The sequence below is a fragment of the Enhydra lutris genome, unplaced genomic scaffold, assembly GCF_002288905.1.
Source record: "Enhydra lutris kenyoni isolate GAN:26980312 unplaced genomic scaffold, ASM228890v2 scaffoldscaffold25, whole genome shotgun sequence".
NCBI lineage: Eukaryota > Metazoa > Chordata > Mammalia > Carnivora > Mustelidae > Enhydra > Enhydra lutris.
This window is the reverse complement of record NW_019154109.1, coordinates 22,124,463-22,150,709: the sequence shown is the minus strand read 5'-3', so window position 1 is coordinate 22,150,709 and position 26,247 is coordinate 22,124,463. Positions and strand designations below refer to the sequence as shown.

At 50.4% G+C, this 26,247-nt stretch overlaps 1 protein-coding gene across 1 annotated transcript in view; it reads right to left on the bottom strand.

Moving 5' to 3' along the window:
* LOC111151097 (mitochondrial amidoxime reducing component 2) overlaps window positions 1–17,325 on the bottom strand; it is a 32,656-nt gene extending 15,331 nt beyond the window's left edge. Inside the window, exons 1-4 of the mRNA XM_022508869.1 lie at window positions 17,039–17,325; window positions 11,977–12,150; window positions 8,955–9,117; window positions 7,934–8,074 (exon numbers count right to left, since the gene is read on the bottom strand). Coding sequence (XP_022364577.1) covers window positions 7,934–8,074; window positions 8,955–9,117; window positions 11,977–12,150; window positions 17,039–17,325 — 765 coding nt within the window. The remainder of the gene's footprint in view (window positions 1–7,933; window positions 8,075–8,954; window positions 9,118–11,976; window positions 12,151–17,038) is intronic.
* Window positions 17,326–26,247: the final 8,922 nt, after the last annotated feature.

Below are 26,247 nucleotides of genomic sequence, written 5' to 3'. Positions count from 1 at the left end.
AGGCTGTTCATGTAAAAAAAATAAAAAAACCAACGACCTGTACATGCAACTCTGTGTATATATTGAGAGCAATATATTTGGAAGGCTCCTCAAGTTTAAACAGTATTTTTATAATAATTTTATTTTTTTGTTTTCCTTTTTTGTGTATCTTTTTTTTTAATCAGAAGCATATCATCTCGGGGCACCTGGGTAGCTTAGTTGGTTGGGCAGCTACCTTCGGCTCGGGTTATGGTCCCGGAGTCTCAGGATGGAGTCCTGCATCGGGCTCCCAGCTCCGTGGGGAATCTGCTTCTCCCTCTGACCTTCTCCCCTCTCATGTTCTCTCTCTCTCTCTCAAATAAATAATAAAATCTTTCAAAAAAAAAAAAGAAGAAGAAGAAGAAGAAACATATCATGTCAACAACACATTTTTAAGATCATCTTGGTCTAGGAAATTTCTCAGATGCTTTCCAACAGCAAACACATGGTGTGTTTCCAACACCAGTTCTGCAATTCCCTGACACCAGGAGAGGTCTTGTGATTTTTTTTTTTTTTTAAGATTTTATTTATTTATTTGACAGACAGAGATCATAAGCAGGCAGAGAGGCAGGCAGAAAGAGAGAGGAGGAAGCAGGCTCCCCGCTGAGCAGAGAGCCCGATGCGGGGCCCAATCCCAGGACCCTGAGATCATGACCCAAGCCGAAGGCAGCGGCTCAACCCACTGAGCCACCCAGGCGCCCCGGGGTCTTGTGATTTAACCCGGTTCTGACGCTAACCAGCCATAGTTCGTGAGCACAGACCCCTTGGGTTAAGGGGCTCGGCCCCACAGACTTTCCCTCGCTCCTCACTTCAGATGCCAAGGGTACAGCCCTCCCACACTTCTGGTCGACCAGCTATAAATCGAGGATTCCCGGGACCCCTCCGCAGGGTGGGTATTTTGCCAGGAGAGCTCACAGAACTCAGGAAATTACTATTACCAGTTCATTATAAAGGATACAACTCGGGGCAGTCAGGTGGAAGAGATGCAGGGGAAAGGTAAGGGGGAAGGAGCACAGAGCTGCCAAACCACGGTCCCAGCTCCCCCTCCTCCATGTCTTCACCAACCCGGGAGCGCTCCAAAACCAGAAGTTTAAGAGGGGTTTCTTGGGGGTTTTTTTGTTTTGTTTTTTTTAAAAGATTTTATTTATTTATTTGACAGAGATCACAAGTAGACATAGAGGCAAGCAGAGAGAGGAAGGGAAGCAGGCTCCCCACTGAGCAGAAAGCCCGATGAGGGGCTTGATCCCAGGACCCTGGAATCATGACCTGAGCTGAAGGCAGAGGCGTTAACCCACTGAGCCACCCAGGCGCCCCCATTAAAGGGTTTTTAGTGGAGGTTTTATTATCGGAAGATCACATCACTGTCTACTTGCAACTGAACTCAACCTCCAGCCCCTCTCCCCTCCCTGGAGCCCAGGGAGTGGGGCTAAAAGTTCCAAATTTCCCGTCAAGGCACGGTCTTGCTGGTGACCTACCTCCAACCTGAAACTACTTACCCCACCCCACCCCCAACCACTGGCCTCATCAGCATAACTCATGCTATGAAAGGAGCCTGTTATTAATAATAAAAAGTGTCCCTATCGCTCCTGTCACTCAGGAAACTCCAAGGGTTTTTGGAGCTGTTTTAAGGGACAAACACCAAATATGTATTTCCCATGACACCACACAGTTCAACTATCTCAGATCAAAAACTTTTTCTGTTTTTAAGATATACATGCAAAATTCCAAAATTTAAATGTGCTCCCTTTCTAGAAACCCGTGGCATTCTTCCCAAAGACACACACATACCCTGTGCTAAGTGTTCCTTTCTCCAGGCTCCCACCAGTGAGGTTACGTCCCTCAACCCTCTGGCTACTGAGCCCTTGGTCCTGCTTCATCCTGGGACGTTTGCAGGCGGACACAGCGAGTTCATTTCTGTAAGTCCAGCACCCAGAAAACTCGCAATAAACATCTGTTGCAAGCGTGAGTGTTCTAGAACCTTGCTGATACGCTGCAATTAAGTTTCCTTAACCGAAGTAAAACTCTACCTGAGGCCAAACTTCCCTCACAGATCAACTAACGCAAGATTCCTTACATTAAGAATTACCAACTTACAGGAGACAGGACTCTGCACTTATCAGACTGAGGAAAGATTATGGGCATCAATGCTGTCCGGGGTCGGAGAGGAAGGGCGCACTTCTGCTCAACTCATGGGAACACAAATTGGTACAAGATTTCTGCAAATCCATTTGACAATATGAAAAGCCCTTAAAATTCTGACTTTGCATTTCTTAAGAATAAGTTGAGAAATGTAGATAAAGACTGTTTTACAAAGCTGTTCATTACTTATGTAAGGGAAAATGGAAAATAGCCTACACGCTCAATTATAAGGAAATGGCTAAGTAAGTAAAGGCACAGCTCAAAGATGGACGAATACGGACCATAAAAACTATGCTAATGAAGAATCTGTACAGACAGAGCTGTGTGCCATCTACCATTAAGTGAAAATGGAGGAATTCAATACTACCTGTACAACATCACATAAATAATACGGGAAACACAATAAAATGTTACCACAGGCTACTTTTTGATGGTAGGATAGGGAAGGAGTTTTATTCCTTCAAGTTTTTCTTCACACAGAAGTGGTACTTTAAAAAAATTACTTTTGGGGCACCTGGGTAGCTCAGTGCGTTAAAGCCTCTGCCTTCAGCTTGGGTCATGATTCCAGCGTCTTGGGATCAAGCTCCCGCATTGGGCTCTCTGCTCAGCGGGGAGCCTGCTTCCTCCTCTCTCTCTGCCTACTTGTGATCTCTGTCTGTCAAGTAAATAAATAAAATCTTTAAAAAAAAATTACTTTTAGTGGTGCCTAGGTGGCTCAGTTGGTTAAGCATCTGCCTTTGGCTCAGGTTAGGATCTCAGCCCCCTGGGGTGGAGTCTCCCATCGGGTTCCCCGATCAACAGGGAATCTACTTCTCCCTCTGCCTCTCCCCTGAGCCCCAGCCACTGCCGGCTTGTGCACGCTCTCGCTCTCTCTCTCTCTTGCTCTCTCACTCTCTCTCTTAAATAAATAAAATCTTTTCTTAAAAATTACTTTTATAATAAAAAATGAACTATCTGAAAGATTCTTGAATTGAATCATTAAAAAGCTTGCCATATCCCTGAGCCCTGGTCCCAGATTCTCTCTTGAGTCTTTCTCTTGCTTCTGTGCTAACAGCACTGTGTGGAGACGCTGTATACTTCCTCTGTAAAGCCGAAGTCTCGTCCCATTACACAGTGGCTGGTGTATGTTTCTACAGAATCACAGGAGACTTGTTTCTGTAAACCTAAGTGCATAATAAATGTGCCAGGAGGAATTGGGTGTTTGGGGAAAATCAGGCAGAAGGGAAGGACAGAAACCTTGGGCTTTCTGCAAAGCTGCTTCCGGTCCCTGGAGGCCACCTGCGGTGAAGAACTCCAGGATCAGGCTACAAAAAGGGTAAAAAGAGACCTTGAACCATTTCTCCCATTTCTCCATCTCTGATGTGTATTCACGGAGCTGGGTTCTTTGTGGGGCTGAGGTGGCTGAATTTCTCCCGGGCTACTCACAGGGAAGTTGGAGCCACGAGGAATCTGGAGCCTCGTGAACAGAGATCCCAGGCTCCCCTGGGCGTCAGCTCCTGACTGAGATGCGAAGGAGTCCCACACCCACCAAGGCCAGAGTCTGGGAGAAGCAGCCGTCAAGTCAGTTCCCAAAGGCAGCAGTCTGGGTTGCTCTGGGCTGCTCTCCGGTACCCTTGGCTGAGAATCACAGTCCTCCAGAAGACAATGAGAGAGCTGGGGGTGGGGTGGGGGGTTTCCCCACACACGACTCCTATCTCTGCTACTCTTCCATCAAGATTTCAACATCTTTATCTGATGTGCTAATCCCTAGGGCAGCTTTGGAAAGCAAAAGGCCACTCTTCCAGGACGTGAGAAAAAGGAACACACCTGCACCACTGGTGGGAAAGCAAACGGGTGCAGCCACCGTGGAAAGCAATATGGAGATCCCTTTAAAAATTCAAATAGAATTACCATACGATCCCCTAATCACACTCCTGTGTATCGACCCAAAGAATACGAAAACACTAATTCAAGAAGACATAAGTACCCCGTGTTTGTTGCCGCATGATTTACGATAGCCAAGATATGGAAGCCGCCCAAATGCCCATCCACGAATGGGAAAGAGGACAGAGAAGACATGGTACACATCCACAACGGGATACCACCCAGTCATAAAAAAGAATGAGATCTTGCCATTTGCCACACCATGGATGGACCTACAGGGTATTATGCTAAGCGAGGTAAGTCAAACAGAGAAAGACAAATACATACGATTTTACTTACATGTGGAATCTAAAAAACAAAATAAGTGAACAAACAAAAAAACAGACTCTTAAATACAGAGAACAAACTGGTAGTTGGCAGAAGGGAGGTGGGGGGCGCGGGAGATGGAGGAAACAGGTGAAGGCAGTTAAGAGGTACAAACTCCAGTTATGAAGTGATTACAGTAAGGCATAGGCAATACAGTCAAGAAGATGGTCATAATGCGGGCGCCTGGGGGGCTCAGTTGGATAAGCTTCTGCCTTTCAGCTCAGGTCATGTGGGGATAGAGCCCCACATCGGGCTCCCTGCTCAGTGAGGAGTCTACTTCTCCCTCTGCTTCTCCCTCTGCCTCCCCCCCGTTCATACTCACTCTCTCTCTCAAATAAATAAAGTCTTAAAAAAAAAAAAAAGATAGTCATAGTGCTGTATGGTGACCGATGGTGATCCCGCTTCTCACGGTGAGCACAGAGGATGACAAGAACTGCTGAAGCCACGAGCCCACAGAGCAAGCCTTCACCATATTACCTATAGTCTATTCTAGTACTTTTTATTCCAGTTTGTTTTGTTTTGTTTTGTTTTTTAATGCTGGTCAGGACCCACAGAACTGAAATTCTAACCCCATAATGGGTTACGAGCTGCAGCTGGGAAAGGGTGAGTAGGAGGATAAAGTCAGATCCTGCACAAGAAATGCCTGGCACAGTGCCTGGGATATAACGCACATTCATCAACCAGGAGCCCCGGCTGTTACTGTTACTTTGTTATTGTTTTATATGCTGTTGTTGGCCCTGCTTCTTCAGAAGTCCCTGCAGCCCGGCAGAGATGATGTTCTTATTCTAGGACAGAGACTTCTACTCATGTATACACCCAAGTAAAATCCGAACTCGTCCCCACTCCAATTTGGGGGACTGAGACCATGGTGATAATGGTTTGCAAAAACTTTGCTTCTCGAAAGGTGCAAAGGATAGGACTGAAAGGATCCAGTTCACCCAGCCAGTTAGTGATGGGCCTGGGAGTCCAACCACAGCTGCCTGGCTTCAAGACCCACCATCACTTCCTGAGTGAGGGACAGATAACACACCCAAGGTGTTCTGCAAGCTTCTCCACATACTTCTTCTTTCATACTGTGGAGTGAGAAACGATACAAACAAGATATGCCCAGAAAAAAAAAAAAGAAGAAGTCAAGTCCTGCGTACCAGGAAAATGAGCAAAATTCGGGAAACACCAGATCCCTGACTCCTGCAACGCCAAGCACACTGACAAGAAGCATTGTCAACTGGATTATTTTTAAACTCCACTGCTCTGCGCTCCCCGAACTCACACACACCACACCGGCCCGAGGGAAACCAGCTTTTAAAACTTGCTTAACATTCTGGGTTACCTGGAAAAAGGACCGAGTACTCTGGTCACAAAGAGCAAACGTGACACAAGGCGTTCTACTATCGCTCCACATTTTTGCAATAAACAGATGGCCTCTCTGCACCATGCTTAGATTTGCTATTTTTTTTATTATTAGTGGGTCTATTAAATATTTACATACATTAGCATTTTACATCAATATTTAATAAAGTCCCACTAATTGAAAAGGTCAAAGTTGGGCAACAATGCCAGGCAGACAGGTTCATAGTATCAAGCCCTTAACGACTGGCCGTCCCAAGTTCAAGGAGGATAAATCAGCAACATTAGCATCGTTTTATAGAAGGATTTTTTTTTTAATGTATACAAACAGGGGACTTTTCTAGAAAAATAAGAGCATTCTGCCTTACTTACATTACTATTTCATTAAGCCCATCATGATGCAGGAATTAAAACAGAGAGCTCAAGGTGACTGAACATTTTTCAATTAAAAAAAAAAAGACTCCACCCACTCAAATTACCTAAGAGAATACAATTCAGCTCACCTTAGCCTCAGGTTCACTTTGGCAAGTTACAGGGGAGCAAAAACTTGTACTCGGCAAATTCCAGGAAAGCAAAAATTCTTTTGCCAGGAATCTGGTTAAGGAGTAGCTTTTCTTCTTACTCCTCTTGGCTCAAAATCTTATTAAATTAGGCCCTTCCATGGAGACAAATCAAGAAAAACTGTATTTCCTAAAAGAAAATTATTCAGAAAATACTGGAGCAGTTACAGGATTCCTGTGAAGTGTATTTGCTTCACGGACTAATTTCTAATCCGAATCTCAACCACTTGCATCAGTAACACAAAGTATCGATTTCTTCTGTCTTTAGCGAGTGTCTGAGGACTGCACGCTTATGCACACTAGTAGACCACACGGTGGGGGGACAGGATAGTCCCCTCTCTTCCACCCGACCCCTTCTAGGCCCTGCACCTGACTGTGTTACTGTCTTTTCTGAAGGAGCCCTTGCAACCTTGTATAAACGCTAAGTCCCACCAAATCTGGATTTATTCCTGGGGAGAAAAATCGAGCCTTTTCCTCAAGGTGCTGACTGCCTGAGAATGTCAGGGCCCCTGCCTGTGCTGCCCCCTCCTCAGTCAGTGCTCCTTCAGGCACGGCCAGCATGCGGGGCTCAATTCCACGACCCCAAGGTCACAACCTGAGCTGATGCTTAACTGACTAAGCCACACAGGGGGCCCCCGCAAAGGTTTCCTCTAAAGGATGACACTTCTCTGCAAATAGGGGCACATTTTACTCACACAAAAGGAAATGTGGCCACACGAGGGAGCAAAGAATGGGGAGATTCTCCCCTCGGCCTTAGCTACTTGGAATTTCTAAATTGGAGGCATATCCTCACCCCCTCAGAAGCTGGAGGTTCTAATCCCACAAACGGCCAATCATATGTCCAACAGGTGCGTAAGCCTCCCCCCTCTCCAGCTTCAATTTCCTTTCAAAAAGGAGACAGTCATACAAGAATTCACAGGGTTGTCATCGGGATCAAATAGAACAATCTGTATGAAGTAATACATTAGTTCGGTGCCTGATGCCCAGCAAACACGCGTCCATGGATTTGCTGTGGTTGCTTCCAGGGCTCATAGAGTTTAACCCACCCCCAACGTTCACTAGAGCTCTCCATGTTTCTTAGCACAAAGCAACGCCCAGTTATGTCTTTCTATACAGATCGCAGGACAACTGGGGTTTAATGTGGGTGTCCTGTTAGGGCTACCGGGGGCTGTGGCTGGAGAGGGTGGAAATCCCAGCCACTGGTCACACAGGAGAGCACGTGGGTCCTCCGGGACAGAACTCGGCCACAGCAGGGACTGTCTCTGGGGCCCTGTTCACAGGCAGAGCTCCTGTACCTCTAGGCCACCGCTTTAGGGTCTGGGCCTTCCAGAAGTCTCAAATCCTTATGCACACGTGGCTGTTCTCTCCATTTCCCTTCAGTTATCTCTGAGCCAGAAGGACAGTCTGGCCTAGTTCCAGACTTGATGGAAAGGGTGAGCGGCGCCCTCCTGGGGCCAGCGAGGGGACGGCGGCCACACCAAGCAGCCTGCTCCGCCAGCTTAAGGGGACTCGGGGAAGACAAGTGTCCCTCACAGCTGACAGTAGCGGGTCTGAGCTGGGGCTGGGTAAGGGGGCAGCCGTCAGTGAGCACCTTGAACAGCACATCTGAGCTTCGAGCACAAAAGCGGGGAGCCTCTTACCTCCTCAAAAGCATCGCAGCCTGTCACCACGATATTGGGTCTGAACTGGTCCATTTTCACTTTCTTCTCCAGCCTGGTATTCAGGTCCGCCAGCGAGGCTTCCGACAGGATCATGATCGGGCAGCAGTCCGGGTAGGCCACCTGCACCAGGAACGTGGCACCCTCAGTCCTCCCTGCCCCGTGAGACGCCCTGGCCCAGCTGGAAGGGAAGCAAAGGCCAGAAGGGCTGTGCGGGGAGGGCCAGGGGTGTCATCCCCGCATTCAAACAGCTTGTGGCTCGGGGAGGAAAGAGAGAGCTGCCCAAGGAGCTTGCACTTTGTTGTTGATTTTTTTTTTTTTTATATATTTTTTTCAATTGATTTATTTATTTGACAGAGACCTAGCAAGAGGGAACACAAGCAGGGGGAGTGGGGGAGGGAGAAGCAGGCTTCCCGCCGAGCAGGGAGCCCTACATGGGGCTGGATCCCAGGACCCTGGGATCATGACCTGAGCCGCAGGCAGACACTTAACAACCGGGCCAGCCAGGCGCCCCAGGAGCCTGCATCTTAAACCCTAGCTCGCTACGGAATCCAAGGCTCTGGCCTTTGGGCTGCAGCCGGCTCGCTCCAAAGGTGGCTTTTTGGTGCCTGGAATAACCACACCAGCGAGACGGCCAGGGGAACCCCAGGAGAAAGTCGGCCTCGGTAATTTTAGGAACGTTCGTTCGGTCCCAAACGAACTTTTCACTTCCCTTCCCAACGTGTCTCCTGAGTCCCCATCTCACCGGGGGTCACCCCGGCTTCTGCCTCCACAGTACGGGACACGATCCATCCTCCACGAGTGCTGGAGAGCCAGCTCAGCTCGGAGCCGCTTCCCCTCCACCCCCATACCTGCCCGGGACGCACCCTCAGACCCCCTCACCTGGGCATTCCTACACTTTCCTAACCGGGGCCCCAAAAAAGGCGGTCCTGGGGGGTAAGAAGGACGCCGGACACAGAGGGGGGGACTGGTGGAAGGAAAGGGCCGTTCCCTGAAAGCTCACCTGGAAATCCGGCACTGAAGTAGAGAAAATGTCCTTGGACGGTCTTCCCTTCATGTGCTTCTCAAACTGGACCAGCCGGAAAGCCTCTGTTTTCAAGAAGCTGGTGAACCACTGAGCCGCCTGGTCGCCGCAGTCCCTGCCCTTGATGTCCATACCAAAAAGCCTGGAAGGGTCACCAGAGAGCCAAGGTCACCGTCTTGCCGCAGCACGCTGAGAGATGGCCTCAACGATGGGACCGCCGGACCACTGCGACCTGCCCATCCTGGAGCGCCAGGACGTGGTCCTCAGGCCGAGAGCGTGAGGCCGACAGAAACAGAAGGGGAGGCAGCAGAACGTGCCCCAGGGAAAGGCCTTGCAAACCCTAACATGCCTACCAATGACTGAGATCTGGGTAAAATGCAGACTCTGCTTCAGAAGCAGTATTTGCTACACAGTAACCATTCATCAAAAAGTATTTTGGGGGCACCTGGGTGGCTCAGCCAGTTAAGAGTCCAACTCTTGGTCTCAGCTCTGGTCTTGATCTCAGGGTCATGAGTTCAGGCCCCACACTGGGCTCCATCTTAGGCATGGAGTCTACTTTGAAAAAAAAAGTAATTATGAACAAGAATTTGATTAGCATAAAAAGTAAAATTTTGTTTAAAATTAATTTCTTAATAATTCCTATAGTATATGAATATGTCTGTGCATGACTCTTACTTATTGCCGGAATAAGATAAGGTTCAGCATCAACTTTATTCCTTGTGAGTGACAGTCTGATCAGTGGCCCCTTCGCTGTAGCGTGTGGAACCCCCGACTCGTAGAATGATCGTCCCTGTCATTAGAGTCCTTCTCTTCATCAGCACCAACGCTCCCCATTATTTGGGCCCACAGGTTTCCTCCCCCAGAGCAATGCTCCCCATTAAGACGCGGGTGGACAAGCCTTTTGTGCGTACAGAGGGGAGGTGGGAGAGGAGGAGGCTTGCACTGTGGGTGCAACTCAGACTGCAGTGAGAGACAAGCATTTATGGGATTGGAGGATCTGATTCTCTCCAAGCATCCTGCCCGCAGAGACCCTCACATACCATGAGAGGGTCTGCACCTCCTCTAGTGCTACCCCAGTTTGAGACCTCCCGGGGCGACATATGGGAGGGAATCGATGTGCGCTTACGAGGTACTCTGGACCAGATGAAGCCCTGGGCTCCCCGATGCCCCCAGGCCCGCTCTGACCCTTAGACTCGCCTCCTTTGGGGATGGCCTCTCCCATCTCCTGTCAAATCTCAACACTGCCCTCAAGTGTCTTGGGCCTCTTCCTTCTCTCTAAACCCTCTTTGTGGAGCCCCTGCTTAACCCCTGACTTATTCCCTGCTCAGTCCCAAAGCCTCCCCATGGTCCCTCCTGGCCTTCAGCTTTTCCTCTAGGAGTCTCGTCACACAACCGACTACTTGGGACAGACTCGACCCCACTGTTCACGAGTTCCTGAAGCACCCGCTCCCGGGTCCAGAACATTCCTCAACCCCTCACAACAACACCCGTTCTAGGGCACACACTTCTGCTCCCAGCTTCCGTCTGCCAGGTGAGCCTCCTGTTGGCACTCTGAAAACCAGAAAGCAGCCAGTGGGTAAGGGAATGCTAAGTCTGCAGCGCCCTTCCCACTCCTGGACGCCGCCCCCCGACTAGTCCTTACTCCCTCATCCCGGCAACAGGGGCCACCTTCCCCTCCACCACCCCAGCTTCTTCCACTCTCTCAGAATGTTATGCAAAACCCACCTTTTCCCACATTTTTAAAAAGATTTTATTTCATTTATTTGACAGAGTGATGCACACGAGCAGGGGGAACAGCAGGGAGACAGGGAGAATCAGAAGCCCTGCTGAGCAAGGAGCCCCACATGGGGCTCGATCCCAGGACCCTGAGATCATGACCTGAGCCAAAGGCAGAGGCTTTAACCCACTGAGCCACCCAGGTGCCCCTGTTTCCCACATTCTTTTTTTTGGGGGGGGGGTGTTTCCCACATTCTTTTTTTTTTAAAGATTTTATTTATTTATTTATTTGACAGAGAGAGATACAAGTAGACAGAGAAGCAGGCAGAGAGAGAGAGAGAGAGAGGGAAGCAGGCTCCCCGCTGAGCAGAGAGCCCGATGCAGGACTCGATCCCAGGATCCTGAGATCAAGACCTGAGCCGAAGGCAGCGGCCTAACCCACTGAGCCACCCAGGCGCCCCTGTTTCCCACATTCTTAATGCTTTGTATCCTGGGGCCTTGCTGATGTGGAAGGAACCACCCCACCCCCCCAGGGCTAGTTGACAGGTAGGAAACTTACCTTTCCCATGGTGCCAACCAGTCCAACCACCTCCACTCTGGGCTCTTTCAGCCCAGGCCACTGTCCCCCGGCCCTAGCCACCCAGGGCCAGGTACCAGCCACCCACAGACAGTCTCTAGGCCCCAGAGCCCACTGAAATGACTCAAATAGCCGACCCCGAGGCTCTTTACCTCGCCTCGCCTGGTACTTCCTGTCTCCTAGGGACACGTGGGTGGCTCAGTCCGTTAAGTATTTGCCTTCAGCTCAGGTCATGATATTGGGGTCCTGGGATCGAGTCTCCCATCGGCCCGCCCCCAGTTCAGCAGGGAGTCCACTTCTCCCTCTCCCTCTGCCCCTCCCCACTGCACATGTGCATGTGCTCTCTCTCCCTGCTCGCTCTCAAATAAATAAATCAAATCAGCCCCCTCCTGACTAACACCGCCACTCCTCTGGGCAGCCCCGCATGACAGGCCAAGCCTCCTGTTCCCAAGGACCCCTGACCACGGGAAAGGTCTTTCTTCATCACAGTCATTTGCACCTCTGCCTGCCTCACTACACCGGAGGAAAAGAAATCCCAGGGACCTGAAAACAGTACTCTGCCTCGCCCACTAGCCCTGACCACTGGATCGATCCCAGCCCTGGCCGGACTTCTCTTCAGTATTTCCTTCAGCAAACTCATCACCTACTATGCACACTGCGGCTGGACAGGTGCAGGGAGGAGCCTACAGAAAACCCCAGAAAGAGCACCTGCAGTCCCGGAGCTTGTTTGAGGAAGGCAGCTTGCTCGGCAAAGCCAGCTGGTCCATGCCAGGGGCCTTGAGGATCAGGCGGTCGCCCTCATAGGTGATGGACACCAGCACCAGGCGAGGCTCCTGCCGGGCAGTGACCATGTGCCCATCTTCCTTAATCACCAGCCAAAACCTGCCAAGGAACACACAGGAACAAGTCAGAAAAACCTCTTCCCCTCTCCATGTGCATCTTCTGATGCAGAGCAGGAAGCCCCCCACAAACCAGGGGCTGGGTCAGAAGCCACTTACCTCCGCTGTTCTAGGCTCTGCCTTCACACCACATCACATCTAGGGGGAGAACTAAGCCTTCCTGGGAAGGGGAAGGGAGCCTGGCCTGGGGAAGTCCGCTACGCTTTTATCTACATTCCGGAGTTACACCACACAAAGGATCTGATGACTAAAAGATATTTAAAAAGCGTTGCTCCCCCTGGAGAAAGTAAGTTCCAACGCCATCGACACAGAGCACAGGGCAGTGCATGAGGAAGGCACTGGCTTCCGAGCAGCTGCTGAAAACAAGGGCTTTCCAAACCTCCATCCCCGAGAAGCCATCTTTTTCCTTCCCAGCGTCTTGGGCTCCCGGGGTTGTCTGGCCTGCTCACTATGGGGTTCTGCGACCAAGGGCATTCCTGCTACTTTGCTTCATTCCCTTAGGGCTGGGCCCTGTTCCTATTTGCAGCCTCATCCCGCGTGCAGAGTTCTGGATGACCCTGCTTTGGCTAATCCTGCCAAAGCCTGCACCCTCAACTTCCGACATGCCCCAGCACCCGACAGGACTCCCTCGGAGATCTGCACCCAGCCAGACGCACGTGCCAGCAGGAGTCCGCATGTTGAGTTCTGACATGTCAGTCCCTCCCTGAGCTGAGTCTCCTTGTCCCCTGTCCACCTCCGCCTCAGCCCTTCACTGGGGCTCACACGCCCTGCCCAGGGGTTAGGGGTCACAGCCTTTGTCCTCTCTTGCATACAAACGATGCCCAGTGAATGAATAATTATCTCTGTCCTGCCAGATCTGAAAGAAAGTTATTCACGACCAAGGGGTCCCCAAACTAACACCTTCTTTTACGCCTAAAGCAGGAGTGTGCAGTGTGAGGATGGGTGCAGAAGCCAGAGCTCAGATTCTCCAAAAGAACAACAGTGACCGGGGTGATCACAGGGGTGGCGGAGCAGAGCCCAAGGCAGCTGGAAAACCTCATGTCTAAACTTCGAAACTGGTCTGGCGAGCAGAAGTGCCTGAGCCTGAAGGGAGGTGGGGGAGGGGGAGCAGGGCCCAGCCACAGACAGTCACAGGGCGGTGACGCTCAGGATGATAAACTCAGAGAACTCGTTTTTCCAGGAGGTCACAGTCTGTGCAGAGAGCATCAAGGGCTAGCTTCGGAAGGGTAGGGCAGATTTAGGACCGATGGAGTCATATACACCCACTACGGAGAGCAGGATTTACAAAGTCAAGGAGGGCAGCCAACCCTCCCACTTTCTGTGCCAATCAGGCAATCAGTTCGTTCTGCTAGACGGACTCTGAACCAGCTCAAAGTCCAGGGTGCCCAAACCAAACATTCACAAATTTGTCAAGAGCTTTGAACAAAATAGTTCTAGAAATCTGAGGACAGAACCCTTATGGAGGAAGAGCCCAGCTTCTAAGAATGGTTCAAAATGGAATTAACTCCAAGAGGCCTAGGGGCGCCCGGGCGGCTCGGATGGTTGGGTGTCTGCCTGCAGCTCACGTCATGATCTCCACGTCCTGCGATCGAGCCCCACATCGGGCTCCTGGCTGGCTCAGAAGAAAGCCTGCTTCTCCCTCTCTCTCTGCCTTTCCCCCTGCCTGTGTACTCTCTCTGTGTCTCTGTCAAATGAATAAAACCTTAAAATAAATAAATAAATCTGAAAGGGCTTTTCCTGCATTCCAGGCTGTTTTCAGTTTCGTTATCATTGAGAGACTAGCAGTCATTCAGCAGAGTTCTTTCTAGTTTGTTTCCGAGTTTCAACTATCCTTTAATAAATAAAACCTAGACTAAATAGTGTCTTTGAGCTCACCAAGTCCAAGCCCTTCCTTCGGTAAATAAGAACAAAAAATGAGGCTCAGAAAGTTTCGATGACCATGCGCAGGTCTCCCCATCCGTGCAATCCTCGCCCTTGCAAATCACACTGGCTTCACAGAAAGTGCATGACTGCTGGACCCACAGGGATCCGCGTTCACACCCCAGCACACAGCTGCTTTAGGTGAGACACTCACCCTTTCTGATCCTGCTGGGTTTTATTTGCAAAGTGGAGATAACGTCTAGGCCACAGGACGGTGCTGAAGCACTTGTGTAAGGTCACTGTGTATGAGGCACACGTGGCACCGAACCCACGGTCATCCCACTGCCTCTCCCTGCCTCCTCCAAGTCTCCTCACCCCACCCCCCACCAAGCATGTGTTGTTCAACACAAGGGGAAGTGGACACAGTTCCATTTCTGTTCTGATACCCACTGAAGCAGAAAAGCAAAGGACACATCCTTTCTTCCCACAAAAGCAATAATCACAGCAAAGTAGTGACAATGAGAAGCAGGAAAATAGTCATTCAGATGATCTGAAGAGACACAGGTAAGAACTGGAAATCTCTCTGTTTGCTTCTCCCCGTTTGGGGAGGGTGTCTAGTACTCCTACACCTAAAGTTTTCCCAGCAGTAGGAAGGCTTTTCTAATCCTTCATACTTGAATAAGCTCTAAACATGCTCTTTTCCTTCTTAATGCCCCAGATACCACCCTTTAATGATAGCATCAGGTTCACCCGGGGAGATCTTAACACTACATGAGGTGGCTTCCCTCTGGGTGTCTCTGATTCCACAGGTCTGGGATAGGACTCTCAGGAAATTAAAGTTTTTAAAAAATCTCTCTAGTGGCTCATTAAATGTTACAGTTCCTCTGGTCACTCACTCCTCTCCTAAAACAAGTCAGTCAAAGAAAGACAAATTCCACATGATTTACTCATATGTGGGATTGAAGAAACAAAACAAATGAGCAAAGAGAAAAAGAGACAGACAAACCAAGAAACAGAAATTTTTTTAAAGATTTTATTTATTTTGTTTATTCATTTGCCACAGACAGAGAGAGAACATGCACAGACAGGGGCAGGGGTGTGGCAGGCAGAGAGGGAGAAGCAGGCTCCCTGCTGAGCAGGGAGCCTGATGTGGGGCTTGATCCCAGGACCCCTGGATCATGACCCTAGCCAAAGGCAGATGCCTAACTGACTGAATCACCAAGGCACCCCAAGAAACAGACTCTTAACTATAGAGAACTGATGGTCACCAGAGGGGAGGGGGGAAGTTGGATGGGTTATATAGGTGATGGGGATTAAGGAGAACACTTGTTGTGATGACCACGGGATGTCCCCATGGAAGTGTTCAATCACTATATTGTACACCTGAAACTAATATTCCACTGTATGTTAACTAACTGGAATGTAAATAAAAACTTAAAAGTTCTGTTGATAAGTTGTGTACCCTTGATATACAAGGAGAATGGAACTTTACTTCTGTGCTCTTCCTCCTAAAAATCCATAATCCCTGTCAACCATAAGGAAAATACCACACAAACCCAAACTCAAAGACACTCTACAAAATGCCCACTCAGGAGTCCTCGAAACTCTCAAGATCATCAAAAAACAGTAGGAGCTTGAGAAACTATTACAGTCTAGAGAAGCCCAAGAAGTCACAACATCCAAATGTAATTATAAATGTATCCTGGTGGGGATCTTAGGATAGAAAAAGAAGGCTGTTACGGGAAAACCATGAAAATCTGAATAAAGTACAGGTATCAATCCATCCATCCATCCATCCATCCTCTCTAGGATTAGGGGTGCCTGGCTGGCTTCATTGGTTGAGCATGGGACTCTTGATGTCAGGGTCCTGAGTTCTAGCCCCACGGCGGGGGGGGGGGGGGGGGCGGGTAGAGATTACTAAAAACAAACACAAAACATGAAAGTCTCTCCAGGATTAGAAATCCGGAGTGGAGGAGGATGGAAAATCCCCAACAGTTACATAGTCTGCATACACAACATTTCTCTAAAACAAGCTGAAGTTTTTCAAAGCTGTGAGAGTCCACATTTTTAAAAGAAGACAGCCGAGAAGAGCGAATGCATGTGTCCCAGAGTGAACTCAGGGCAGCAGATAGCCTCCTAGAAGATTCTTTGAATGACCAACTTGCAAACGTCCCCACCCTCTGTATACAGAGGACCACAGCAAGAGCCCCCTAGCCGGACAGGAAGGCAAAGAAGGGGATTCTGTTCTTCCTTGCTCACTCTTCTGCAGTGTTGCCGGCCGCACCACCAAGTGAGCCTTCCAGACACCCAGCTGCATCATTCTGAGAGTGTCTGCCGCCTCAGACTGGGATGAGTTCAACGACAGGACACCCATTCTTCTCTAAGGGAAGTGAATGGAACTTCCATATGCTGGTCCTTATGTGAGTACAGACTTTATTTACCCAGAATTCTTCATCGAGGACCACTCTGCCTTTGGGGAGAGGGGCACAGTATTCTCTTCACAGCGAATACTACATTTGTAATGCCCTAGATACCCCCTCTTCCCAACAGAAACCTTCACCGGCTCATTACTTATGAAAGTGGATCAAGTCTCCCCCGCTCCCTTCCCGGGTCTCCCAGGCACTTGCTCCAGGACGGGCGACGTGGGAGGGGCAAACTTCAGGAGACCAAAGCCAGTGTCCTTGAAGGAGATTTGGTTTCAGCGTTGCCGCCTTCTGCCCACGTGTGCTCCTCCACAGCATTTTATTTTCTACTATTGTGCCGTAGACTAAGAATCAGAAAGTGTAGAACTAGCAGGAGACTTGGCGATAACCCGGTCAGACCCCGTCCTTCACCCTACCTACCTTTCCAAATAGCAACCAGACACGAACTGACCTTCCCAGCTAAAGGATCAAAGGCAAAGCGTCCAACCAACAACCCAGGAAACGCAACATGCAAACCTACTCCTTCCCGCGAGCACCCCCCCACACCCCGTCCCGGTCAGGTCCCGCGCAGCCCCGGCCGGGCCCTACCTGTCCCGCAGGTGGCCGCAGCGCAGCCCCAAGGCCGTGCACTCCGCCGCGCTCACCGGCACCCCCTTGCACGACTTGACCGGGTAGATCCAGAGCTGCGCCACGGTGCCCACCTGCTGCAGCCGCCGGCGCCGCCTGCAGCGCCCGCGGCGCCAGGCGACCGTCCCCAGCGCCACGGCGGCCAGTCCCAGCGCGGCCGCCCCGAGCCAGGCGGGCCGGGACGGCGCGGGGAGGCGCGGCGTGGGGAGGCCGAGGCGGTCCAGAGCGGACGAGCCGGCGGCGCCCATGGCCCAGCCGGCGGAGACGAGGGCGGCGGCGGCAGCCCCCGCGTGGCGGCCCGGGCGGCGGGGGGCGCGGGGGCGCGGGGGCGCTCAAGGCTGGCGGCGGGCGGGAAGAGGCGCGGCGGCTCGGGGCTGACCCTGTCGTCCCTGCGGCCCTGCCCTCCCTGCGGCCCGCGCGCGCAAGGCCTACGGCCACGCGGTCACCGGATGTGGGGCGGAGAGCGCCCGGGCCCACCGCCCCCGCACCGCCCGCCTTCTCCCGGTTGGTCGTGGGCCCCGCGCCGGCATCCCCCTCGCGGGACCACCCTCTGCCCCCCACATCTCCCCCGCCGCTCCCCCTACGCCCCGATTCTGACGCAGCCCCCCCGGCTGCCGGATCGCGCGTTCCGAACCGAACCGGGAAGCGGATCACGGGCTGCAGGGTGGGAGGTGTTCGGGAACTCCTCGCTCCGGCAGATCCCGCTGAGACCCGCAGCACTGGGGGCCCATAAGCCGCGCGATGGAAACATCTGCACTAAGAGAAGACCCAAGGCCAGCGTCGCTTCTGGCCGGGTCCCCGGGATGACCGCAGCCCCTCTCCCACCCCCGCCACAACTCCCCTGAAACACCTGCCTGGGCGAGCTCGCCGCTGCCGGGACACTTCAGGGCTTGCTCCTGCCATCATCTGGGGCTTGAGCCCCCGACCTCCTCTTAGAGCATGCTCTCAGCAGGGCTCACGATTACCAGCCTTCCTCTGGAACCTCTGAGATGTGTTTATGTATCTTCGGCGACTAGAACTAGTTCCAGGACAGTTCTAGTTCAAGGACCTGAGAGCCGTTCCTTCAAGGAGGAAAAGGGCTTGTGTCCTTGTCTCTGCGGGAGGATGGGATCCTACCTTCCGTAATTGCCCCTAGCAGGTTCAAGGGCCTGACCACGTTTCCACCGGCCAACTTTGGTCATTTTTCACTTGAGCTCCCCACCGGCACACCATTGTCCCTTTAACGGGTCCAGTCACCTCTGCACAAATGGGACTGGAGCTTAGCTCTTTCCCTTCCTGTCACTAGTTACTAAATAAAATTTGTTTTCACCGCTTCAATTTGCAGCTTTGTTCATCTGGACCGGCTGGCTCCATTCACATAGGCTTTGTGGTGAACAGGGCATTTTCTTAGACAAGTTCAGGTTTAAAGTTTATTTTGCAAAAGAAAAAAAAAAGACAAAAAGAAAAGAAAAAAGAAAAGTTCTTTAAATCGGGGCACTGTTCTGGGAACGTTAAGGCAACCAGTGGGCCACCGCCCAAATATGAATCAATCACCCTCTGGAGAGGAGGGTCACCCTCCAGGGCCGGAAGGGCCTGGAGGAAGGAGCCAGAAGAGGCAAGCTCCCTTCCAGGGCTCCTTGTGAAAAAGTGAAAGTCAAAACCCACCTGAATTCCAACCCCCCCCCCCCCCCCCCCCCCCCCCCCCCCCCCCCCCCGCCAACCACCACCACAAACAGCCCCTGCTGGAAACCCGACAGCAGAATTAGCCTCTTCAGGAACTACACAGTCTCATCACGCTCAGCAGCAAGTCTTGGATATCTGTGTCGAGCACGCTGTTGTGAATGAGGAGTGCCCTGATTCCTTTTCCTCCCCAGACTCTAGAAGACAGCCAGAGCCCTTCCCCAACCGGAGCCTGCTGTCAGGTGGAGGTTGTCTGTGAGTCCATCCTCCTCGCTAGATGGGAGCTCCCCGACAGGGAAAAGGTTCCTTATTAAAACATCTGTTCCTTAACGCACATTTATAGGTCATTCGCCAGGCTTTGCCCTAGACTGGCACTGACCATGTAAAGTTTCGAAGAAGCTGCCCATCCAGGAGCTTAGGGAGCCCCTGGCAGACTGCTCAGAAGAGGAGGCATGGACAAGATGCAGTGGAGACAGAAAAGGAGTTCTACCTCCCGACAGTGGTGTCTTCAGAGGAGGGAGCTTTTGGGCTGAGCCTGGAACACATGAAGGGTTGGGAGGGGACAGAAGAGGGGATTCTGGGCCAGAGCAGAAGCTCGCACCACGCTCGGAGAAATGCAAGGGTCGTGAGGATGTGGCGATGAGCAGCTGTTCAACAACTTGAGCAGGTACCTCCCATGCAGCTGGGGCTGGGAGTTGAGGCAGGACAGCTGGGCAGGGGCCAAATCGAGATGCTCCGTGTCTCACCTTCATATGGAGACACATCGGAATTCTGAACAGCAGGAGACATGGTCAGACGTGGGTGCTGGAAGGCGACACTGACCACTTCGAGAAGGGGTAACCCCAAAGGTGAGTTGATGAGAAGCAAAGGCTGTAGTTTGGGCCAAAATGATCCTGAATTGGGGGAAATAACAGTGGAGATGAGATGGGGGTGCAGACATGAGAGATGGTGGGGAGACACTTAGCAAGAGGTGGTGACAGACGGAGGGAGAGAGGGAGAGAGGGAGGGAGAGAAGGAGGGAAGGAGTCTGCCATGAATCCCAGCTCTCCCGCTTGGCTGGGGACAGGTAGGGTGTGTCATTCTCTGAGATAAAAAAAATACTCAAGGGAAGGAGATGATCCGGGGAGAAAGATGATGAGGTCTGTTGTGCACACTGACCTTGAGCCAAGATCAAGAGTCAGACGCTTTTAGGGGCACACCCAGGTGCCCCTAAGATTTTACTTATTTTTAAGTATTCACTACACCTAAATGTGAGGCTCAGACTTATAAGCCGAGGGGCACCTGAGTGGCTCAGTAGGTTGGGCCTCTGCCTTCAGCTCGGGTCACGGTCTCAGGGTCCTGGGATCGAGCCCTGCATTGGGCTCTCTGCTCGGTGGGAAGCCTGCTTCCCCCACTCTTTCTACCTGCTGCTCTGCCTACTTGTGATCTCTCTCTCTGTCAAATGAATAAATAAAACTTAAAAAAAAAAAAAAACTTATAACCCGAGAGTAAGAGTCACATACTCTACTGACTGAGCAAGCGAGGCGCCCCTAAAAGAATAGAATAATGGGGGGCGCCTGGGTGGCTCAGTGGGTTAAGCCTTTGTTTTCTGCTCAGGTCATGATCTCAGGGTCCTGGGATCGAGCCCCACATTGGGATCCCTGCTCAGCGGGGAGCCAGCTTCCCCCCCACCTCTGCCTGCCTCTCTGCCTACTTGTGATCTCTCTTTCTGTCAAATAAATAAATAAAATCTTAAAAAAAAAAAAAGAATAGAATAATGGAATGAAGCAGTATACTGACGGCTTGAGCTCAGCCAAGCCCTGTGACAACCTGGCTGAAACTGCAAAATCATCAGTAGTAAGAATGAGCTATTACAGACCTTGAACCCTGTGGAATAAGGGAGAGGCTACCCCAGTAATAAGACGTGGACTTGAAGTTCTTTATTGGCATAATAGCTGGTAAAAAGGGCTCCCTCCACCTGCTAGTCCAGGGGTAAGAAAAATCTTTTGGAGTGTCCATAGCTCCAGAGCGCCGATCTCAAGCAAAATATTTGTCCAACGTTTTTTTTTTTTTTTTTTTTTTTAAGTTTTTAAAAAAACTTAAAAATGACTCAGTTACCTGCCTTCAGCTCAGGTCATGATTCCAGGGTCCTGGGATGGAGCTTCCCAACTGCTTCTCCCTCTCTCCCTCCCTCTGCCTGCTGCTGCCCTGCTGCCGCTGCTTCTACTGTGTCTCTCTCTCTCCCTCTATCAAATAAATAAATAAAATCCAAAAAAATAAAAGAAGGGGTGCCTGGGTGGCTCAGTGGGTTAAAGCCTCTGCCTTCGGCTCAGGTCCTGATCCCAGCATCCTGGGATCGAGCCCCGCATCAGGCTCTCTGCTCAGCGGGGAGCCTTCTCCCCCACCCCCCGCCTGCCTCTGCCTAATTGTGATTTCTGTCTGTCAAATAAATAAATAAAATCTTAAAAATAAAAAAATAAAAGAAGAAGAAGAAACTATGTAAAATGAGTATAAAAGGAGATTTTTTAAGGGTGCCTAGCTGGCTCAGAGGAGGAAACGTGACTTTTTTTTTTAAGTTTTATTTATTTATTTTGAGAGAGAGAAAGAGCACAAATGTGAGGGGAGACAGGGGAACTGCAGAGGGAGAGGGAGAGAGAGAAAAACTCCTGTAGACTCCCCACTGAGCACAGAGCCTAAGGGCAGGGGTGGTTTGGCCTGAGATCACAATCTGAGCCTAAACCGATAGTCTTGACACTCAACCCACTGAGACACCCAGGCACCCCTGTGACTCTTGATCTCCGAGTTGTGAGTTCAAGCCCCACATTGGATATAGGGATTACTTAAAAGTAAAAAATCTTGGGGCACCTGGGGGGCTTGGTTGAGCGTCTGCCTTTGGCTCAGGTCCTCATCCCAGGGTCCTGGGATCAGGCTGTGCATCAGGCTCCCCACTCAGTGGAGAGCCTGCTTCTCTCTCTGCCTGTGTTGCTCCCCACTGCTCGTGCTCTATCTCTCTATCTTGCTCCCTCTACCTCTATCTTGCTCTATCTCAAAATAGATGAATAAAATCTTTAAAAAAAAAAAAAAGAAAGTAAAATCTTCTAAAAAGTTTAAGGAGATTTTTGAACTTGAAACTTAAGTAAATAAAATGATTTAAAAAAAGTAGGGGTGCCTGGGTGGCTGAGTCAGTTAAGCATTTGCTTCAGCTCAGGTCATGATCCCGGGGTCCTGGGATGGAGCTCCCCCGCAATCAGGCTCCCTGCTCAGCGGGGAGCCTGCTTCTCCCTCTCTCTGCCATTCCCATGGCTTGTGCTCTCTCTATCAAATAAATAAAATCTTTAAAAAAAAAAAAAAGTAGCCTCTTTTAGGGCCTTTGGGTTCTTGTTCAAGATACATACATAGTGGGCATTTGTGACACCCTGGAGTCACTATATGTGAATTTTGTGTCAGTAAGAATCTGAGTAATAATTATAAAAATGCTAATGTTTACAACACCTTGCATTTTATAGGACTTCACGATTTACAGAATGATTTGGCATCCAGTGAGGTAGGGGCTGAAGTCTGAGAGACAGCGGCACGTGGCCCTGGGAGGGCCGGGGGGGGGGGGGGGCGGCGAAGAGTCCAGGCGTAGGTAGGGGCCGGTGGTCTATAAAGCCCCGCTGAGAGGACGGATCAAGGCAAATTCATCATGGTTCAGAATCGACCTTTAAGGGTTTAGAGGAGAAAATCTAGCTTTTCAGTGTCTGCGTGTTGACTGGACTCAGGGACACTAACCTCTGCTAGTAAAAGTCACAGGAGACTGATAATGAAATGAAACAAAAATGCTGTTTCACTCATTCATAGTAAGAAATACCGCCTCACACCCACAAGCGTGCACACCAGTGTGACCAACCGTGCCCAGGGAGAATGGAAGGAGGGGAACCACCAGCTCCAGGGGTAATTTGTGTGTGAGCCGAGCACCTCCTTCAGGCTGCCAGGAGGAGACACGTCCCCTTTGTTAGAGGTGGGGTTGGGGACGCATACCAGGAAGGTGAAGCCTCAGTTTCCAATCACCAGTCCCAGGACTTCCTGAGGCTGCAGTTTCGAGAACAAGGACAATGGCCAAGTGTTGTCCAGGAGACAGCAGCTTTCATCCAGCCCTGCTGTGTGTTGGCCTCTGGTCTTTAGCCTTTAATGATGATTAAGGAGCCTCAGATCTCCGGGAAGCGGGAGCCTACTAGGACTGTACCTCAGGAATGGGGCGATCAGGAGAACGGGGGGCGGGGTGGGATGGAGGGCTCTTGGAGCCTCTGGACAGCGGGTCCCCACTGCGACAGAGAAGCTGGGGCCGGACTGACCAGAAACATTCTGCTAACTGATGAAAGGGTAGCAGGAGCGGGTCACAGAACACAGCATTCTGAGCAGCTAAATTTAGTACAGGCTGGAAAGTAAAGGGCAAAGGCAAAGTGTGGGGAGAGGTCTGGGAAGATAAACAAGTCCAGGTCATAGAAAGATTTCACTGTGTAAAAGAACGTGAACTTCATCCAGAGGATATCTAAAAATTAGTATTTACTGATAAGAGAAACTGAGTGGTTGGAAACAAGGAAGAGACAGAAACTTCACGTATATGTACATTTATATCTTCCACATTCTGAACCATGAAAATCAATACTTACTCAAAAAAGCTCCAAAAATTCAAAAATAAAAGTATTTTTACAGTATATTTTTAAATTATCCTACTTACATGAGTCTGGTTGTGTACCAAACTCTGGGGGAGCAAAACAGACCGAAAACCTATCCTACCAGCTTCTAACCTATGAGGTGTTTTCAATGCTTTATGCCTCATCAGAGACACAGCCCACCTTTGGGTAGACTTCCAATGTCAGAAGATGTATGACCTGTTCATCCATTTCTGCATCTGAAGGCCTGCGGAGACATGGTGTAATCTGGGTGTTGGTGGGTGGCAACATGTAAACTGGATTTTGAAGAATGCATAGGAGCTTTAAAAAATAGAAAAGATGGCACCTGGGTGGCTCAGTTGGTTAAGCAACTGCCTTCTGCTCAGGTCAGGATCCTGGAGGCCCCAGGATCGAGTCCCACATCAGGATTCCTGCTCAGCTTGGAGTCGGCTTTTCCCTTTGACCTCTCCCCTCTCATTCTCTCTCTTTCTCTCTCTCAAATAAATAAGTAAAATCTTAAAAAAAAATTAGAAAAAAATAAAAATAAGAGAAAAGAGAAGACCTCAAAGAGAAAGAAAGCTTCTCAAAAAACCCTGAAGTGGTTTTGGAGGAAAAGTTTTGCATGATGATCAGAGCAGCACAGGAAATAGTAGCAGGTGAAGCCATCAGGCAGGATGAGGCCAAATTGTGCAAAAATTGCACGTTGTATGAATTTCTTTCCTAAAAAAGTTCGAATAAACCCACACAGACCTTGGTATTCTGGAAGCTGGCGAATATGTACCTTTAGGATGAATTGTTTTTTTCTTCCCAAATGGCAGGGAAAAAATAACTTATAAATTTTGTTTTCTATTTTGTATTTTTCCTCCCATAATTTTTATTGAAACTTCCTAGTTTCTGTTGGTTAATATAAGAAGTTTAAAAAAATGGCATAACAAGCAAATGTAGGGGAAAATTCAGAAGCAAGTGAATAAGCTTGCTTCTTTTTTTCTCCTTGTCAAATATGTTCATAGTGGTGATTTTTATATTTTATGAAAAATATTTCCATTACCAAGAGTGTTCTTTGTTTATGTGTTGGAATTCACTGTTATCAGTGTTTGGTCTCTTCTACAAAAATCAAGCTTTCCTGTTGGTTTGCAGCCCAAACCTCCCAATGCTTGTTTTCTTTGGCTTGTGGAATCAGTTTTCAGTTTTGGTTTTGGTTTTTCAATAGGGCAGTTTCTAGCTTGTCCTGAAACATCAAAATATCAGGTAATGAGAAGTCTGTGTTCTGCATGACAGCAGCCGGGGACACCTGACTGGAACCTGTCTCTGTAGGCAGCATCCCCCGGTCCCTGCGCTCCCCAGTCCAACCTGAGCCCTCTGGGTCTTTGGGGTTGCCCTGGGTCCGCCAGAGGTTCCACCAGGGAGCGCTGTGATCAGCGTCTTGGAGAGCAGCGCGGGGAGGAAGTGCTGGGAGCAGGTTCTACGGGCCTCGGAAGGAGGCCCTCCTTTCCTTCCTGGAGAGTAAGTCCTAAGGCTCAGCCTCCCTTGGCCCAACCCAGGCAAGGGTCAGGACTAAGAGCCAGTTGCAGGCCAAGTATTTCGAAATAGAAGGGGAGAAACAGACCCACACTCTGTATTACCCCAGACATTTGAATACTGCTTTGCAGTCCATAAACCTTTGTCGGACACAGAATGCTATTGGGTCCTTATAGCGTTCCTGGTCAAAAGTAGGAAAAGGGCTCTATTCCTGCATTAGCCAAGACGCTCAGGGTCTCTTGTCTCCCTCCCCTAAGAGCACCCACCCAGCAAGAAAGAAGCAGGTCCCCATGGTGGTGGTTTCCGCACACTTTCCTTGGTGGAGAGGAAGAGGAGGACAGACTTCCAGTCCGCAGGAAGATAGGGTGCCACGAACATGTGCCCCCACCATTCCTGCCCACAAGAAAGGTGGGGCCTCAGGAAAGAAGCTGAGATGTGCCTGTCTCAGCAGAAGTCCTCCTGATGTAGTTCTGGAACATAAGTGAGGTTTGGTGGAGCGCGTCCAGAGCCACGGCCAAGAAAAATTCTTGAGACGTCTTCGGTGCAAAATGGCGGTGATTTCATTAAGCCATGGGGACGGGACCTGAGGACAGAAAAGAGCTGTTGCCTTCTGCTCCCTGCGGCTCCCCGCCGTCCCCAGCATTGTGGGGGCAACTGATTCTGTACTTTGGGGTGTGGGGGGGGGAGTAAAGACAAGGGAAGTTCCAAAAGGATTTTCCTCTTTTAAAGAAGACTCACTGGATGCGGGAGGCCTTGCTGTTGTCAAACGAAGGTTGGTTTTCCCTCTAGCAAGGCATTAACGCTGAGACAGTTAGGAGCTTCCTGGAGGAAGGTTACACTCTGTCTGCCTCCAGTATTTGTCAACGGGCCGCAGGTTAAACGGACGTCTAATGTTTCCCACATCGCTTCTAGTGAGGTGGCCTTCCCCCAGCTGGGACTGTCCGTCCGCCTGTGTATCTCAGGGGGACATACGCAGAGATGACCCAAACAGTCCGCTGTCCTCTACCTGTATACAGGAAGGACACTGATCCTTTTGAGGTCAAGGACACTGGTCCCTTTGAGGTCAAGAGCAAAGCTGTGGAGTTGGGCCAGTGACACTGAGGACCAGGGCCCTCCTCATGTCCGGCCAGTCTGGTCCTGAGTGTCCCCCAAGGCCCCCAGGCCCCCCAGTGGCCAGGCCAGGGCCGCGTGTCTTCGTGGCTTAGATTTTGTGGATGTTATCAGCCAGGATGCAGAATGCTACTTCCTCTCGGTTTTCGGTGGCTTTTTCTCTGCGTTCGTTTTCTTTGGCTGCTGTGGGAAGATGGGCTTTTCATCTGAGCAGCGTGTTCCCTGGTCAGTATGAAGGATGAAGCCTCC